Source organism: Sander vitreus, chromosome 21 (assembly GCF_031162955.1).
Source record: "Sander vitreus isolate 19-12246 chromosome 21, sanVit1, whole genome shotgun sequence".
Lineage (NCBI taxonomy): Eukaryota > Metazoa > Chordata > Actinopteri > Perciformes > Percidae > Sander > Sander vitreus.
The window spans coordinates 20509854-20527833 of record NC_135875.1 but is presented as its reverse complement, the minus strand read 5'-3'; the positions used below and the strand labels follow the sequence as shown (position 1 = coordinate 20527833).

The 17980-nt window shown below is 41.9% G+C and overlaps 2 protein-coding genes across 3 annotated transcripts in view; both read right to left on the bottom strand.

The window, feature by feature from the left end:
• usp22 (ubiquitin specific peptidase 22) overlaps positions 1–876 on the bottom strand; it is a 36704-nt gene extending 35828 nt beyond the window's left edge. The window contains exon 1 of one of the 2 annotated variants that reach the window (XM_078278835.1): positions 356–876. In XM_078278835.1, coding sequence (XP_078134961.1) covers positions 356–475 — 120 coding nt within the window. In that variant the 5' untranslated portion in view covers positions 476–876. The remainder of the gene's footprint in view (positions 1–355) is intronic. The other variant, XM_078278836.1, reaches the window with a different exon arrangement.
• Positions 877–1627: 751 nt separating this feature from the next.
• On the bottom strand, positions 1628–17953 carry cops3 (COP9 signalosome subunit 3). The gene is made up of 12 exons (XM_078279438.1): positions 17770–17953; positions 16153–16282; positions 13599–13711; positions 12256–12305; positions 10087–10179; positions 8386–8565; positions 7870–8010; positions 5752–5925; positions 3424–3510; positions 3194–3307; positions 2989–3069; positions 1628–2015 (listed from the first exon to the last, which is right to left on the bottom strand). The coding sequence occupies exons 1-12, from the start codon at positions 17822–17824 to the stop codon at positions 1962–1964; spliced, it is 1272 nt and encodes a 423-aa protein (XP_078135564.1). The 5' UTR covers positions 17825–17953; the 3' UTR covers positions 1628–1961.
• Positions 17954–17980: the final 27 nt, after the last annotated feature.

Genomic DNA, 17980 nt, shown 5'->3' with positions numbered 1-17980 from the left:
AGCTAACGGTCGGGCAGGGGTTACCACAGTGATGCTCGTATAGTTTGCTTCAGTTTGGTCTGCTGTGCAGCTGTGGCAAGTCTGTCAGGTGTTGATGTTGCTATGTCGGCTAATTCTAGCCTGATAGATACCAAGGAAAAACTAGAGCGTGGGGTAGTATTTGACTGAGAGCAAACACAGTACTTTGGCATTCAGTGTCGGATGTTTGTGTTGTTTTGACAGGGCGCGGGGGGGGGGGGAAGTGTCCACGCACGGGACGCCAGCTCAGCTCACACATACACAAACACACACTCAGTCTGGCGTACGTTTTAGAGTCCCTTTCTCTGACCACTCGTCTCACTCTGTCACTTGTTACCTTGCGTTTTCTGGTCTCGGCTGAACCGCTCCACACGAAACACTGATAAATAACCCTCAGGTTCTGCTTCCAGTTGTCCACTTTGAAGCCGTTGACATGGGGGCAGCCCGCGGGACTCATGGTAGTCACAGCAACCGGCTTTTTATTGTCCTCTGGGTAGATGGAACCTGTCAAAATCCCTCAACGCAGACCCAGTAGAAACGGACGGGCTGGCTGGCTAGCTTGCCAGGTTCGTTATCCACCGATTGCTGCGTTCTGGCTAACCGGACATGTCCTGGTTGCAGTTAAGGAGACACGCGCGGTAGCAATCATCAAGACGATTTTTACAATATTATGTTGGAAATAAAATATTTTTTTGCATTTAAATCCAGTTTAGCGCTGTATATGTAGTTCTTCACATTCGCTGAATTACATGTTAGCAAGCTGGCTAAAGTTGGTTAGCACTGGAATTTCAACAGTGGATCACACGGTGCGTCGTCAAGACCCACCTCATTCATAACGGTCGACCAATGAGTGGCGAGCGCTGCGTATGATTGGCGTGTGCCAACTTTCTTTTTACGGTAAAGTCCCGCCTCTGTGAAGTGGGTGCTGCGTCGTGATTGGTGCAATTTCCCGGCAAACCACATCCGTCTGTATAAGGACGTTCATTGGCTGAAACATAAATCAGCTTCATTGTATCAATAAAGAACGTTATAATGTGACAATCAAGAGCAGCAAAGAGTGGATGGGAATTCTAATCCGTCTTAAAAGTACATGTCTTGAACCAAAAGGGATGAGAAGGCATGAAACCCAGAACTATAATTCTTAAACAATTTATTATTAACAGATCCACAATCGCAAAGCTCAAGCTTCCCAAATGACATGACAGTTTGGTTTCATCTGTTGACTTCAACCTCTTGTCTAAACGGGTTTCTATACAGTGCTCTAACGACCTCTAGTGGATCCAACCTAAAAAAAAAAAAAAAAAAAAAAAAAAAAAAAAAAAAGTAGGAAAGGAAAGGGAAAAAAAAACAACAAAACAGTGCACCAGATTGTGATTGACTCCTCCATTGTGCCTTGTTTGGTCAAAGGCATGTCCATGTGTACAGATCTGCTATTGATGGTATCTGCATTCTAACCAAAAGAAGTGCGAGGAAAAAACGGTGATTGCAGTCTTTACAAAATGTAGAATATATCCCTCGGCAGTCATAGATGTTTTACCTCACGTAAGGCCCTCTTGTTTTACGGCCATCATGCAGCAGAACCGATACAAACAGTGAGATTATTCACACATACGTTTGGAACAAATAAGTCCAGTTTTTATTATTGTGGTTTCTGTTAATGTAGCAGTGGCGCTCCAACCTGAACATTGATAAATAAAACACTGACAAAAATGGTAAGATTTTTTTTTCTTTTTTCTTTTCTGTAAGGATAAATTTGTTATCCTTAAGACACTGTGAAGAAAGAATAACCAAATGTATCATCATTCCACACAATTAGATTTTCCTTGACCAATGTCCTTATGCAATAGAATGTTTGTTTGTTTTTCCTCTTTTAAAAAAAATCCAACTCATCCTGGGAAGAACGGGTTGGGCGGCTGCGGCGTTCTCTCCCTGTCCAAGGCCCCTCAGGAATAACTTGATGTTTTGCTACCAACATCGTCCTCCTGCGATCCCATACTCTGAAAAACAAAAGCGTCACAGGTTAAAAAAAATAAATAAATACATAATTGCTACCGGACCGGCAATAGCTTAAAAACCGGTTCCTGTTGTATATCCACAAACAGTGGCTGATAGTTTAGTTTTTCAAGGGAGCAGGTTTACGACTGAATTATCTGGATGTCTTTGCTGGGGAAACGAAAACCTTTTTTTTTTTAATCATTAGTCCATGTTCCCAGTGGGAATGCTTTTGGAACACCTAAATAAAAAAAATAAATAAAAAAAGAGCATGTTTTGTCCAACTGCAGTTATGTTTATTTGTTTTTTTTTAATGATTCGAACACTAGCTACCGTTGTGCTACACTGTGTTCATTCCTTTGATCATTTAGAATATAAAATAATTCTACCACATATAAAGCATCTTTGCACCATGAATAAAAATGTTAATTTAGCAATGAGCCACAAGCTAAAAACCAGGATATTCGCAAGGAAAGATATGTTGAGACTAGAGGTGTGACTCTCCACTGATCTCCCGAGTCGATTACGATTATCATGTCTTCGATCCGATATCTCGATGCATCTCGATGCGTCAAATACATTTTTACTATTAGAGCCATATAGGATATTTAATTCATAGCTTTTCAAGCTTCAAAAACAAAAACATTCTGCGGTGCTCTAATGCTAAATAAACTGGATACATCAAACTACAGCACTGAGCACATGGCACTTCCTGAATGTGCAAAACATAACAGAATATGTAAACAGAAAGGTTGTCAGGCCAACATTAAATTGTAAACAGAAATAATCGATTATGGCCCGGCCGATTATCGATGCAGCATCGTCCATGTCCACGATTCGATGCATCGATTATTTGATTAATTTCAACACCTCTAGTTGAGATTCTACAAAGAAAAATACATCCACACATATGTAAAAAAAAAAAAAAAAAAAAAAAAAATAGAAATATATATATATTTATACATTTGATTGCCTCACCTTCTGCACAAATTGTGGGTTTACTGTGATTTCTTGATCCATAGACTTTAGTTTCTCATCCAGCTCTATACATTTCAACATCTGAAAGGAGAAAACAATAACAGAGCTTCACTTTAAAAGTAGTAACATAACATAACATAACATAACGGTAGGGACGTCATGCAAAGGAAAGACAACGTTGCAAACCAGAGTTGGACATCCTCACCTCTTGGTCAATTTTGTGGAGCATTGCCGGGTTGTTGTATTTTTCGGGGTTGTCGTGGAAGCAGACCATGCCGTCCTTTTGGTTAATGCTAGCGTAGATCTCACCGTCCTCAATCTGCACGGAAGAACAACGAGGAGCGCTGAAACATTGCTCTTGATTTTAAGTTACGTGTACAGACGGCAAGCGTTAAGGCTGGAGTTTCATGCTTTGGTCTTTCGGGACCGACTCACCATGTGTAAGACGTATTTCTCTGCTTCCAGGGGGCCGGACAGCTGCACTCGACTCGCCATGTCTTGCAAAGACAGTGTCAGAAAGGTCTGCAGGGGACGCATGACGTGATATTTAAAACAGATTGGACAAAAGGATCTGCTGAACCTATGAGTGTAACATCGTGTACAGTTACTTGTCTTTGGTTGAGCGTTTGTAGGATCTTTGCATTCGGTTGATTAAAGCTTACACAGCTCGATTTAAAAAAGGTAAATATTGCACCAGCCAACTGTAGCGAAGCATTAAAAAAAAACAGGAAAAAAAAATCCCTCAAATCAAAGCTAAGTCATGATAAGTGTATGTAACGGGGTGTAAAATGTAATTCTCCCCTATGGGGATTAATACAAGTATCTCTTCTTCTTCTTAATATTAAGATAACCAAAACACTAAGCTATGGCTCCTCCCATGTCATGACAGAGTGATTATGTGATATGATAAGTGATATGTTAACCAGCTCTAGCTGAAGACAGCCAGCCGTTGTTTCCTATCTGGTTTGCTCAGCTTTCCAAACAAGACTTAACAGCTGGCTAGCAGTTGTCCACGTCCGCCTTCAGTTCACTCACCCATGTGTTTTTTTTTTGGGTTGTTTCCTGTCATTTGGATTACTGGCACTTCTGATGGCGTGCAGCACAGTTGTAGGAGGAGGATTGAGACGCGTTTCCAGATGCCTTAGATCAGAGTTTAAAAAGGTTTTTGCTCTCACCTGGCCTGATAGACTGAACTAAAACGGCGACATGCTTCGTCGCTTCGTCATTCTGTATTGCCATGATCCTTAAAGCTATAGCGCGTAGTTTCTGTCGCCCCCATGAGGAATTCTAAGTAATGACAACACATGATACAAGCCTTCCGTGATCGCACACGCGCCCCCACCCCTCCCCAACGCAGTTGCTACTAGCCAAGGAGGATTAAAAAAAAAAACACATGATGGACTCTTCAGAAGAGGTCGTTATCTTCACTCGAGTTTCTGCGCATAAAAGTTACCGGACGCCACAATCTTCTGAACATAGTCATACTGAGAAATCCAGAGAGAGTTGGGGGAGCTGATAGTCTTAATTAGCTTTGTAGCAACTCATTTGGCAACGGCTTGAATGTAACGGACGTTCATTAATATAAAAAAGTTGCGCACTAAAGCTTTAAAAAAGGTACACTGTGTAGGAATTTCTCCCATTCAAACGAATAGCGCTCTCTAGCGCCTCGCTTTTTCAAATGCGTGTTGCAGCTACGGTAGCCGTTACGTACCAAGAAGCTATGACAACACGTCTTCCAATTTTCCGCTTTTTTGGCGACGAGGATTCCTTCTCCTGTAGCTCGGCATAAGTTATGATCCTCCATTATGAACTGAAGTGCAGTGCAGGCTTTCAAATTTGCCGGGGGGCAGTGACAAGCGCCTCTCACTGATCTCCTTCGCCGTTTCAGCTGGTTTCAGTCACGTGACGCCGGCTCTGAACGAAAACTCCTTGTGGATTAGCTAGACAGCTAGGCTAGTGCTGTATGTCCCTCTCAGCGATTAGAGTTTTTCAAAATGGCGGAACGACATGGAAGCCTCCTTGGACTTGCCCGTCCGATGTAAATACAGATGAGAAATTCTTGGCTTACGAGGATAAGTCAGATCATTGGCAGAGGTCATTTTACACCAATGAGGACAGATTTATGAATGAAGACATAGATTTTAGCTAATAAAATACTTCAAACACTACACAGTGTACCTTTAAACGTTCTGTATACCTTCCATGTAGGGCTGGGCGATATGGAGAAAATCAGATATCACGATATTCTTGACCAAATACCTCGATATCGATATTGCGGCGATATTCTAGGGTTGACAATTGGTGCTTTAACAATATATCTTCACACTTTGATTTTAGATAAATAATCATCAGTAATGTGGACATAATGTCTAAGTGGGGAAAAGGCAAATAACAGAACAGCTACAACAGTCTGGTACGTTCAGAAAAGTACATCACGCTACTGTAGTGCAGCCTTTAAAAGCAGGAAAAGACAACACTTGTGTCATATCACGATGATACGATATCCAAAATCTAAGACGATATATAGCCTCATATTACGATATCGATATAATATCGATATATTGCCCAGCCCTAATTCCATATCCCTCTGACTAAACTTAATTTAATCCTTAACCGAAATCAAACCAGCGGTTATACAGTACAGTTCAAACCTCAGCGTCGTCAGCCCATGAAGAAGTAAGGATTGGATCAATTTCACTCATATTTTTCTTGCGAAAACCCCTGGCTCGCATTAAGAATACAAGAACACACAAACGCGTCCACCTTTGTTAGCCTCTGGATGTTCTTCTTGTAGAGGGAGGAGAGGCACTGTTTGACCAGGCCTGTGTTGCTGTCTCGTGCGAAGGTCTCGCTGTGTTTGTTGACCACGCCGCGCAACTCGGCCGGGTTGTTGGTGGTGTAGACCTGAGCCATCTCGTGGTATGCATTGCTCAGGGGCTAAGGGCAGCGGGAAGAGAAACACAAAGAGAAAGGACACAGAGAAAAAGAAGAAAAAAAATTACTTAATGGCACACAACCAATGATCAACTGTACCAGATCTTCACTGGGTTTTACAGTGTGTTCACACTGCAATCAACACTATTATTAAATGATTAAGTCCCTGAAGTCGCCTCATTTCCTTCTGAGCTGAAAAGGATTTGGCACACTTGGGGAAACTCGGTCTGGAAGCTCAGAAAAAAGCTGGCCACAGTGGAACCTCTCGTGGGCATTGGCTGTTAACAGCTCATTTATTGCATATACATATGGTATAAATACGAAAAAACGGGAAGCCGGAGCATCACCAAGGAGAATACGCACAGACGCCTGAGATGGCTAGGACATGTGTTGAGGACGGAGCAGGACCGCATGCAAGTCGCCTTAAGATGGACACCACCTGGCAAGAGAAAACCTGGGAGGCCCAAAACCACCTGGCGCAGAACTGTGACATAAGAGCTGGAACAGATGAACATGTCATGGGGAGAGGCCCAACATGCTGCCAGGGACCGAATGCAATAGAGAGTGCTCATTGAAGCCTCATGTCCCATAGGGGATGAAGAGGAGTAAGTAAGTAAGTATGGTATAAATACTGTATTGCATATTACAATACCTCTGCTTACATTGAAAACTGGAGAAGCCAGACACAGCCATTCTAAGATGTTTACAGCTAGATAACGCAGCACTTTGACTGTAATAATATTGATTGAGTGATTACAACATAATCAACAGGTTCATTGACAATGAAAATAGAAAAAAAAAAAAAAAAAAGGTGACTGGTGCCCTATTTGACTCTCTAATGAAACCTAGATAAACAGCAAACTGCTGTGCATGACGACACTTGGGAGTCTATACTTTCAAAGCCACATTCCATCCGTTTTATCGTTAGAAAACACAGAAATGCTTGCATGTGCAATTTAAACAGCATGTGTTTTAGAGAGGTGAGAGGTACAGAGAGCTTTACCCTCAGTGATATTAACAGGCTGGACAAAATAATCGACACGTCAGTCTAATGCAATGCAATTCAACAGCACCACAGACTGCTCAGTGACCCTGCAGTTAAGTCAACGCCCCTCTAAAAGGGTTTCAACAGAAAAGGAACAGTATAAACTTAATGAAGTGAGGATGTATCGCAGGACTGTTGTGTTACACCCCATCTGATGGGACCAGGATTACCTGGGGACCTCTAGTCATTTGTAATAATTGCGGCGGTCGTCTGATCTTAATCCCGTGTGAAATCTGCCATGTCAGTAATCTGTCAAGTGAACATTCCACCGCAAATGACCCGCCACACTTCGCCAAACACAGAGGTTGTGTGATAAAAGGAGTCCCGTGGTGACCGGCGTCTGTGATTCGGGGTTGTGTTGGCTGCGAAGGCAATTAGAAGTTAAGGTTTTGACAGAGCCGTGACATCATACGTGGGGGATAATTAGGGTTACATGTTTTTCGGTACTTTCCCTCTGTATAACAAATTGAATTCATTTCCGTTGTTAAAATAATTCCAAACCTATTCATCCCGTTTACTTAGAAGATTTTGTTCTTTATTTAGAACAAAATAAATGAATCGGTCGTCGGTAGTACCGACGTAATTCGGTTGGTACCTAAGTACAGAGTTGGGTACCAAACCCTAGGGATAATGTCAGTAAATGTGAGATGGGGATTTCTAAATAACATGAGATCCACTGGTAATACTAGTCCCGTGCAAACAGTGCTTTACTGCATTAGTTGTAGCTGTGTGTACATTTCTTGACTAGCTGTATCTGGTTATTCTAACATAGTTCTAATGAGCTGGCTTGCATCAGCTGAAAATCCGGTTACTGAAATGGCTGCAGATGTAAAGGTAACCGCTGTAAGGGAAAACAGCGAAGCCCTAATACTGCTCATTCCATCCGTGCTATTTGCCCTTACCTTGATGAACCTCCCTACTATCTGCGAGGTGTATTTGGGCAGCGGCTGCACTTTGCCGTGGAGAATGAGTGACACCAGGATGTATTTCTTATAGGCTTCCAACATGATGTGGCTCACTGCCATCGCTGGAGTGGTTATTGCCTGGACAAGAGAAAAACGAGACACACACGTGATCATCTACATATGTGCCAGAGAAAAACTGAGATGTTACGCATTCAGGGCATACAGTACATAAGCAGGGGTTAAAGCAAGAAACCATTTGTGAGCCTGAAATGCTGCCCTGGAGTACAACGCATTGAATTAAGTCATTATAAAAATGTTAAAACTGCACCATGCCTGGATTCAGGCGTAGTGCCTGAGAATCTTAAGCCCTGCGTAAGTACAGGACAAACTCTGAAGAATGAATGGTCACATTAGAAACCAATTTTCAAAGAATGTGTGCTATGGCATTACACGCATGCATGTCAGCGCATGTATTTGAGTGTGTATCTGGGTATTTTGGGAGTGTGAGAGTACCTGTTCATAAAAATACAGTGCTCTTTCGAAGTTCTTGAGTCCCGTGTAGATCATGCCACCATAGTAGTAGTAACATAAAAAGTGCTTTGCGTCGTAAGCTCCGTTCTCCTTACAGATGTCCATCATGTCCAATTCCAAGAAGGGCAGGGCGGGCTTGAAGCACTTTGCTAACAAGCACAGCTGCAAGGAGACAGACAGGTAGGTAGAGGACAACTTAGAGGGGTTACACTGGACGCTCACACCAGAAGGCAACTGTGCTGGGACTGAGCCTGCGTTTGAATTATTCAACACAACCACTTAAATGCTCTGCATTTAGGAGAAGGAGATCGAAAACAATTAAGATAACAGGGGATAACTTGGATGTTGATTCACAAATGACAAATATCCCTCTGGGACAATTAAAACTAAATCTTAAATCTAGTACAGCTAAATAGATCCCATTAGGTAGCTAAATTAAAAGTTGGATCATGAGGCCATTTAGGATTACAGCCGTGGTGCTGATCAGGCTCCAAAATTAGCACCGTCTACCAGCTAAATGCCGGCGAAATAGGCAAACGGCTGGCAGGTTTGCTTCACTCGCCAGCCCAAAAATGCATAAATAAATAAATAAAAAAAGGGGAATCTATTAAGTGGCTGGTACAATATGAACTAGGGCTGCACAATATATCGTTTTTTATCGTCATCGCAATACCAACTGGCGCAATACACAGTACATATCGCGATAGAGGCTACGAGATTTTTTTGTTAGTTGAAAGAAAATATCGGTAGAAAACTGCACTTTAAAGTGTACATCAGTCCTTCCTTTTTCTTCTTGTGTGTGATTGTTGCGGGCAAAAATCCTTGATTATGTGGCACGTTTTCTTAAAAAACGCGATGGAATATGCGGGGTATTTATGCGACGAAATTGCGGGAACTTGCAAAAAGTGCGGCTTCATCGTGGCTTCATCGCGGCTTCATCGCGGCTTCATCGCGGCTTCATCGTGGCTTCATCGTGGCTTCATCGCGGCTTCATCGCGGCTTCATCGTGGCTTCATCGCGGCTTCATCGCGGCTTCATCGCGGGGTTTGCAGCTTTTCGATGATGTTCACGTCGCGCAATTACGTCACTTCGTAACGTTCCCATGGCAACATGGGAAAATGGCTGCTCTTGTGCGACATTTTTTCCAACTTTCTGCTAAGATATGTGTGACTTTCTTTGCAACGAAAATGCGGGGATTATGAAATCATGCAAGCCCCGCATATTTTGCGCGGAAATCGGCAAAATCACGGGGCGAAAGTGCTGTGTATTTGAAAAATAATATGCGTAAATATGCGGACTTAGGCTGATTATGCATTGAATTATGCGATCGCATAGTCACGTTTTTCTGGAGGGACTGGTATGTGTCACATTTTTAGTAGTGCGTGTCACCGTCAATCCAATGTTCAATTTGTACAATAAAAGAATGTTAAAAATGATTATTTGTTTTAAATTCAACAAGCAATTTGTTGTATTTTAAAAGAATACTGAAAGCAACAGAACTGAGCACACTCTAATGTCTGTTCATTTATCTCAAGGAATATCGTTATCGCTATCGCGTATCGCATATTTTCCTCATATCGTGCAGCCCTAATGTGAACATTCACTGGCCATTCGGCAGGTGGACAAAAAGACAAAGTTCATTTTTTGGACGGTGGTGCTGATGCAGCAGGGCTAGAGACTCACCTGACACAGGTCTGCATGAACTGAGGTAAGTTGGTTTGTGTTCATCTGCATTTTGTCTATTGCCTGTTTTAGGACGACGACACCCCTCAATGGCTGCCGGAGAAGGAAAACACATTCAGTTAGTGATTCAGCTGTGGCTTTCCTGAGCCATCCGGACACACTGGAAACGACCTGGGCCTGCGTCTCGCTTTAAAAAAAATAAATTAATAAAAAATAAATTAAAAAATAAAAGCATTCAAATACTTAGATCAAGACGGAAAAGGAAAACACGCTGCTCCTGGATGCGGAGGCTCGGCGGCGCTCAAGCAGTAGAATGACTCATTTGGGACGTTGTCGGGCGGCGGGGAGAAATAAGATTCAAATGTGTTAATTATTTAGCGTTATCGCCGCAGGGGGAAATTGCTTTTGCAGCAAGGTGCAGACGACATTAAAAATAGTTCTCAGCCGCTCACAAGCAGTTTCCTTTAACACACATAATGGGTAGGGGTTTTGGATCGATATATGGATTCAATCATCAACTATCCAGTATTATCCACACAAAGTGAAAATAGCGATACATATCGTCATCTTTAAAGACGCGCCTTTATTTTATTTTAACTTAACATTTTTGTGCTGGAATTATGTTACATATCACAGACTGATTTTTCATTTCTTTTGTATTACTTTATTTAACATGATCGTAGAAGGTGCAATATGTAGATGCTGCTGTTGAACTGAGGCAGATCAGAAATTGCGGTTTACAGGAAAATACTGATTTTTTTATTGGAATGGTTTGTTTTTTATAACTTTAGCTCTTGTGATAAATGCTCCGTTCAACGTCCCATGCTTATTAAAAAAATAAATAAATAAATATGCAATTCATATCCATGTTCTCATCCTTGCATAAGAATATAGAACCGGTTTGATGGTGTTTCATGTTATAATGCTCCGTGACATGTTTTATCTGTTACACAGTGAAGATTGAATGTTAGCTATACTTCTATACTATCTGGCAGAAAAACAGCCTTACAATGTGATAACAGAGTCCATGGTCCTGCAGCGTTTGGAGCTGGTAGACAGTCTACAATAAAACCGTGCTCTGTCCATAAATACACCCTGCTCACACGGGGCCAGCCCTATGTTCTTACCGGCCTATGTTCTTACAGCCCTATGGTCCCACAGCCCTATGGTCCCACAGCCCTATGGTCCCACAGCCCAATGGTCCCACAGCCCTATGGTCCCACAGCCCTATGGTCCCACAGCCCTATGGTCCCACATTTCTAAGATTTTTCTTAAAGTTAGGCCCTAGGGTTAGGGGTACATTCCATCTGTAGCCCACTGCTAAGGGATAACAGGTTGGGTGTAACTGGCTACCAAATTGGGAGAAAGTGGGATAAAATCTGAAACAAAATTTATGAAAAAGGAAATGTGGGAACATAGGACCTAATTTTGACAAAAGAAATTAGAAATGTGGGAACATAGGACCTAATTTTGACAAAAGAAATTAGAAATGTGGGAACATAGGACCTAATTTTGACAAAAGAAATTAGAAATGTGGGAACATAGGGCTGTGGGAACAGTGGCACGCTCCCGTTCACACTACGTTCAGTGGGCAGGTGGTCTTTGATGGAAGCTAGAGGTGTATGGCTCACAAGCCAAAGACAGAGGCTGAACGAGGGGCAAAAGACTAAAGACAAGAAAATAGACGCCGCTCTGAAATAAATGAACCCCATTCGAATTCTGCATTAGAACTATTCAGTCTTCATTAGCAACCACATCGCTGCCGACTACTGCTGTGAGTCATGAATGAAAACAGTTTTGCGCAACCATGACAGCATTATACATAATCTATAAAGAAGTAGCCACTCAAGAAAGTACTTTTTGAGAGAGAGAGAGAGAGAGAGAGAATATCTTTCTCTCTCTTTTTTATACTGCCGACTCTTAGAAAACATAGCGGCATAAAAATATGCTGTTTTTCCTCCGTGTCATATTTCATCCAGCAATTTACATTTTAAACACTAAACCAGAAATTTAAGAACATTTTTATTCACTCGATTATCAAACACAACCAATCAATGCAGATTCATTTGGACAGTAAAAAAATATAAACGTTAGAGTTAAATCTTCTGCTCTGTAATGATAACTGGTTGGGCATCGCGCTCCCACCGAAGTCAGAATCCACAGTCTTACCTGTTTCCGCTCTACGAGGGCGTTTGTCAACTGGTGGCAGAGACCAGCAACTGTGAGAGGAAACACAAGTGAAGGAAGGTTACTCTTTTAGTAGTCTCACACAGCCAGACCTCCATAGCTTTGGGTCAGCGCCGGGGTAAGGTCTGGCTACACCGCCTATCTATTCTGGGAAAAAACCTCTGGCTTGTTTGTGTCCCTTTAAACCAATCACAACAGTCCTGGACGGCGCTAAACCCCGAATTGCGGACATAGCGAGAGCGCCGGATGTCAGGCTTCATCTTAGCATCCTACATCCGTTGAGCCAGACTACTCTTTTAGTGGTTGGTTAAGTGTAAAGCACTGCTCACGCGTACAAGATAGGTCTACACGTCACTGCAGGTTAGGCATCGTATTCCTGGACACACGCATAACATTCATACAATGTTGCCATTTCTTTTCAACCTCGCACGGTTCAAGGGTGCCAAATGACTGTGTATTACGGGCGCCCGGATAGCTCAGTTGGTAGAGCGGGCGCCCATATATAGAGGTTCACTCCTTGACGCAGCGGGCCCGGGTTCGGCTCTGACCTGCGGCCCTTTGCTGCATGTCATTCCCCCCTCTCTCCACCCTTTCATTTCTTCTGCTGTCCTATTAAAAATAAAAGGCTGAAAATGCCCAAAAAAAATTCTTTTATTCAAAAAAAAAAAAAATTTATAAATCGCAGATACTGCTGAGCACTATTACTCGACACCGATATACCTGACCGTTACGACCTGACCAACGCAGCATGGACACCATGAACTATTATAACTATTACAATATCTTTATTGTGACTATTATTGCCACTGTTCATCACACCCCCAACCGGCACCGTCAGACACCGCCTACCAAGAGCCTGGGTCTGTCCCAGGTTTTTCCTCGCCACTGTCGCACTTACGCATTCATGCATGCTCTTGGGGGAATTACTGGAGTTGTTGGGTCCTTGTAAATTATAGAGTGTGGTCTAGACCTACTCTGTCTGTAAAGTGTCCTGAGATAATTCCTGTTATGATTTGACACTATAAATAAAATTGAATTGTTCTTAGTTTTGATTGCTACTAGAAAAAAACATTTTAGATCTTGTCAGCAGACACTGGAAAAAGCCAGTAGTAAAGTACTTGCATGAGAAATAGTGGGCATCATTTAGATAAAGTGGGACACAGCTTAGCTCAGAGTACATCCTCTCAAAACAAATAAGTCATAGAACAGGGATCAGTGTAGAAATCTTTTTTTTTAAATAAACATATAAAAAAAAAAAAAAACAAGAATAGAAACATGCATCCTTAAACATGGAGGAGCGAGAGCTTTGGTTAGTCTGGACTTACAAGTGTCTGTTGCATATCTAATGTGCTCCCCATTGCAAGTACTGATGAAGAGCTGGACTTGGGAGAAGAGCGTCTCAAAGTCAGGGATGTTTGGCATGGAGAACTTCACAAATCTGGAAGCAGAGAGGAGGTGGTGAGCCAAGGCATTTTTAAGGAACCAAAGAGACCTTAAAGCGTAACTCTCGCCAAAATGCAACCTAGGGTCTTTTTGTGAATGTACTCGAGTCAAACTTTCGTTTAAAAGCATAATTAGGACGGAAGCGCCACTTTTAAGACTGACCGTATTTTCGTTTTTCGGTCAAACGGCCTTTTGAATGGGAGTTTACTAAAAAGAAAGGTTTTAACAACTCACTTTAGCAGTTGGTTTTTCCGCTCGCCGTCCATCTAACCAGTCAAAAAGAGTCGAGGGAGGAGAGTAAAGATGGAAAGCTCCTAAAGCTTAGTTCCATATAAATGCATGGATAATTTGTTGTTTTGTCGTTAGTGAAAAACAATATTGACCTTGTAGTTGAAAAAGGAGCCTCATATACGAATGACATTTCCTCCTATGGAGTCCATTCATTCGCATTCGGAGATCGATACTTTTGACTGGCAAGATGGCGGATAGCGTAAACAACAACAGCTACAGTGAGTTGTTCCTAACCTTTCTTTTTAGTAAACTCTGTGTACACAAACTGTACTCAATGCTGAGTTCATGTGTAGAGCCCCTGGTGATACTTGGAGCAAAGTTTCATGTTGTGTCGAGCCTTCTTCGTGTTTTAAAAACAGTGATTTTGATGCCATCATAGTAGTGACCCTAGCACTCCCATTCAGAAGGCCATTTGACCGAAAACGACAATACGGTGAATCTTAAAAGTGGCGTTTCCGTCCTAATTATGCTTTTAAACAAAAGTCTGACTCGGGTACATTCACAAAAAAGACCCTAGGTAGCATTTTGGCGAGAGTTACGCTTTAATACAGACCTTAAAAAAACTAAATTGGATGATTTAGTTGTTGGGTCCTTTTTCCCAAATGCAGAGAGTCAAATGATATCTTTGGAACGGTGTTTAACTTGAGTTTTTAAGGTTTGTGATGCAGAAGTGAACTCAGCACATTTAGTGTTTACGTTATAGTAAGCGGTTAGAACTAAGTAAAAATAGTAAAAAGTGTGTTTTATATAATGTGCGATCAAACTCAACAGCAATAATATTCAATGCAGAATCGGCATTTCTTGATTCCAGGGTTTCAACAAGTCAAATTTAAGACCTTTTTAAGACCTTTTTAAAAGACCTTTTTAAGGCCATCGTGAATGAAATTTAAGACGTGTATCACGACATCAAAAGAAAGATAAAAGGTGAGAGTCCGGAAACATTGTCTGAAACAATTCCCTGATTTCCTCATTGGCATTCTAGGACGGGTGTCTAGATTGGCTGCACATTTAGTTGCATGTTGGTCTCATTTGTAGTTGTAACACAGCAAATAATATTTGGGCTAGCGACAGAAAAAACTAAAAAACACCCCAGAATAATAATAATAAAAAAATTTTTTAAAAAGGAACACGCCGACATATTGGGACTTTAGCTTATTCACCGTATCCCCCAGAGTTAGATAAGTCCATACATACCCTTCTCATCTCCGTGCGTGTTGTAACTCTGTCTGACACCCCCACCGCTAGCTTAGCCTAGCCCAGATCCTGGAGGTAACCGGCTCCCTACTAGCCTACTGCTCCCAATAAGTGACAAAATAACGCCAACATGTTCCTGTTTACATGTTGTGATTTGTAGAGTCACAGGGTGTACAAATAACAAGGTCGCTATGCTTTTACTATCTAGTAATTGTTGACTCTATTACTCCAACTCTGAGTGAACTCCAGGCTAACTCTCTGCTCCTCACCACGGGGCTTCAGGTGCTGCTAGCAAATCACTCCGCCCAAGTAGCAGTGCTTCGCCTTTCTTAGAATCTAGTTCCCAGTTTGTATACGGTTAGAAGATGGCTGTGTCTCATGTGACCTTGTTATTTGTACACGCTGTGACTCTACAAATCACAACATGTAAACAGGAACATGTTGGCGTTATTTTGTCACTTATTGGGAGCAGTAGGCTAGATGGAGCCGGTTACCTCCAGGATCTGTGCTAAGCGAGGCTAGCGGTGGGGGCGTCAGACAGAGTTACGACACGCACGGAGATGAGAAGGGTATGTATGGACTTATCTAACTCTGGGGGTTACTTGTCTGTGAAATAAGCATGTGACCCGTTTCAACTCCACCCCTCAAAGAATCGGAATCGATAAGAACCGGATTAAAAAGGTCCAATGTGTGGGAATTTCTCCCATCTAGCGTTGAGATCATATATCGCAATTAACTCTCTCACGCCGCACAGTTCAAAGTACGTATTACAGCTACGGTAGCCTTCACGCTTCAAAAAGCCGGTCTCTTGCTCTTTTCAATATCCTTTTTCTTTTTCTGGGCGAAGAAGAAGACTCCCGAGACACCGAGGAAGAGTTCTCGACCGTGGCTAACTGCACTGAGGTTGGCAAACCTGAAAAAAAAAGACCTGGGATGGAGCAGGCTACTTACAGAACAGCCAGCACGCCGAGGGAGTGCTCCTGGATGTCCAGGGCCCCCAGCACCGTGTCCAGGTGGGACAGATTTTTGGCCAGCAGCTCTCCACTCTTGTTGATCAACTCACATAGCTGAGTCATCTGGCCTGGTGGGGGGGAGGAGGGGAGGGGGGGGGTAGGAGAACAGAGAGAAATTACACCATTTTGGACCTTCTTGCATGTCCTTTAGATCTTTGGAAGAACACATTTCTCATATCTGAGAGAGTTTACATTGCAATGCTAGATGCAGATCAATTTTCATTGTTTTTTTTTGGCAGGCCCGCTGTTTTGTAATTAAATCAGGCCAGAGATCTTCAACAGGGGGTTTGTGACCCCTAGGGGGTCCTCAGAGTAAGTGCAGGGTGGGCCGCCAAATTAGGTAAAAAAAAACAAACAAAAAAAAACATACTTTTTTGAAAGTTTTTTTTCAAAAATGTAAATGTCTGAAAATAAACATTAATAGCAAAGATAAATTGGCCTATTTGTGAAAGTTTTTTTTTTTTTTTTTAATTTACACATTGAAAAGATAAGATTACTATAGGTAAGGTAGCCATACAGTTAAGCTCGAGGATTTACTGTGTCTTCCACATGTACAGTAAGTTTAACATTAAAACATATGTATAAATAATATATTAATATACATTCAATTTAATCCATCTGGGCTCATATTTAATATGCAACTCAATTGCATACAATATATTTGGTAGGGGGTTCCTACTCTCTCTTTTTCAGCTAAAGGGTCCTTGGCGTAAAAAACGTTGAAGACCTCTGAATTAGGCTGTTAAACTGGAATTTAATCTCATTAAATGTCAACTTTCAAATGTCTAATTACATGTTGTGGCACACAAGAGGGACACATGCACACAGATATAACTGCACTTAAAACTAGAAAAAAATAAGTATTATAATATATATTTCCCCTATCATTGTAAATGTTGACATTAAATTAATAAAAATCCACAAAGGATAAGGGGGCAAGTTTTTCCGCAAGTGTGCTGAGGCGTTTTCTTAATTTTTTTTTAGTGGTCGGATTGAAGATAGAATTGCATTTTTGTTTTGTTTATGGCTGTCAAGATGCTATTCTTTAGAAATGTAGAAAACGACCGTGACTTGCAACTGTATTTACAATCATCGTGCTGTGGCTGAGTATTTCAATATAAATCGCCCGGTCAAGTGTCCTGTCAAGGCCTTGCAATAGAGGTAATGCAAGCGGGATTGACAGATGGACTTTAAACCAATGATATTCGCTAATTCCGTTCGCCAACCAATCACGCGTGCCCAGGGCGGGACTACCGGTAGGTAGTCATCGGAAATTATTTTCTAGATCAAAAACAAAAAGTATGATTTTGACATTTAGCTTGAGGAACCACCCAGTTTGCGGTTATCATAGGCGTCCCTGTGTACTAACGCATCTTCTGGTGATACTTTACACAACTCTCGCAGCCAGAGAAAGTCATTTTTACGGTGTGTTTACATGATAAAGCAAAAAGAGGGCTCTAACCAGTTTGGCTGCCTAGCTATCGGCACGGCATTGGATAGCATATGCTAGCTAACTAGCTAATACTTCCAACTCTAATGAGTTTAGCGACCCTACCTTGAGCGGAGAGCTGCCGCACATTGTTCACAAACTGCTCCAAGGCTGAAGCCATTATTTCCTGGGTCCAAAGTGGAGGTAATTTGCACTGTTTTTCATTCAAACGTCAGAAACAACTCCGTACGGACTAAGACAGGGGGCCACACAGCCGCCACAGAGGTGAAGCTATCGCGAGATCATAAACAGAACAGACTGCAACGAGATTTACGAA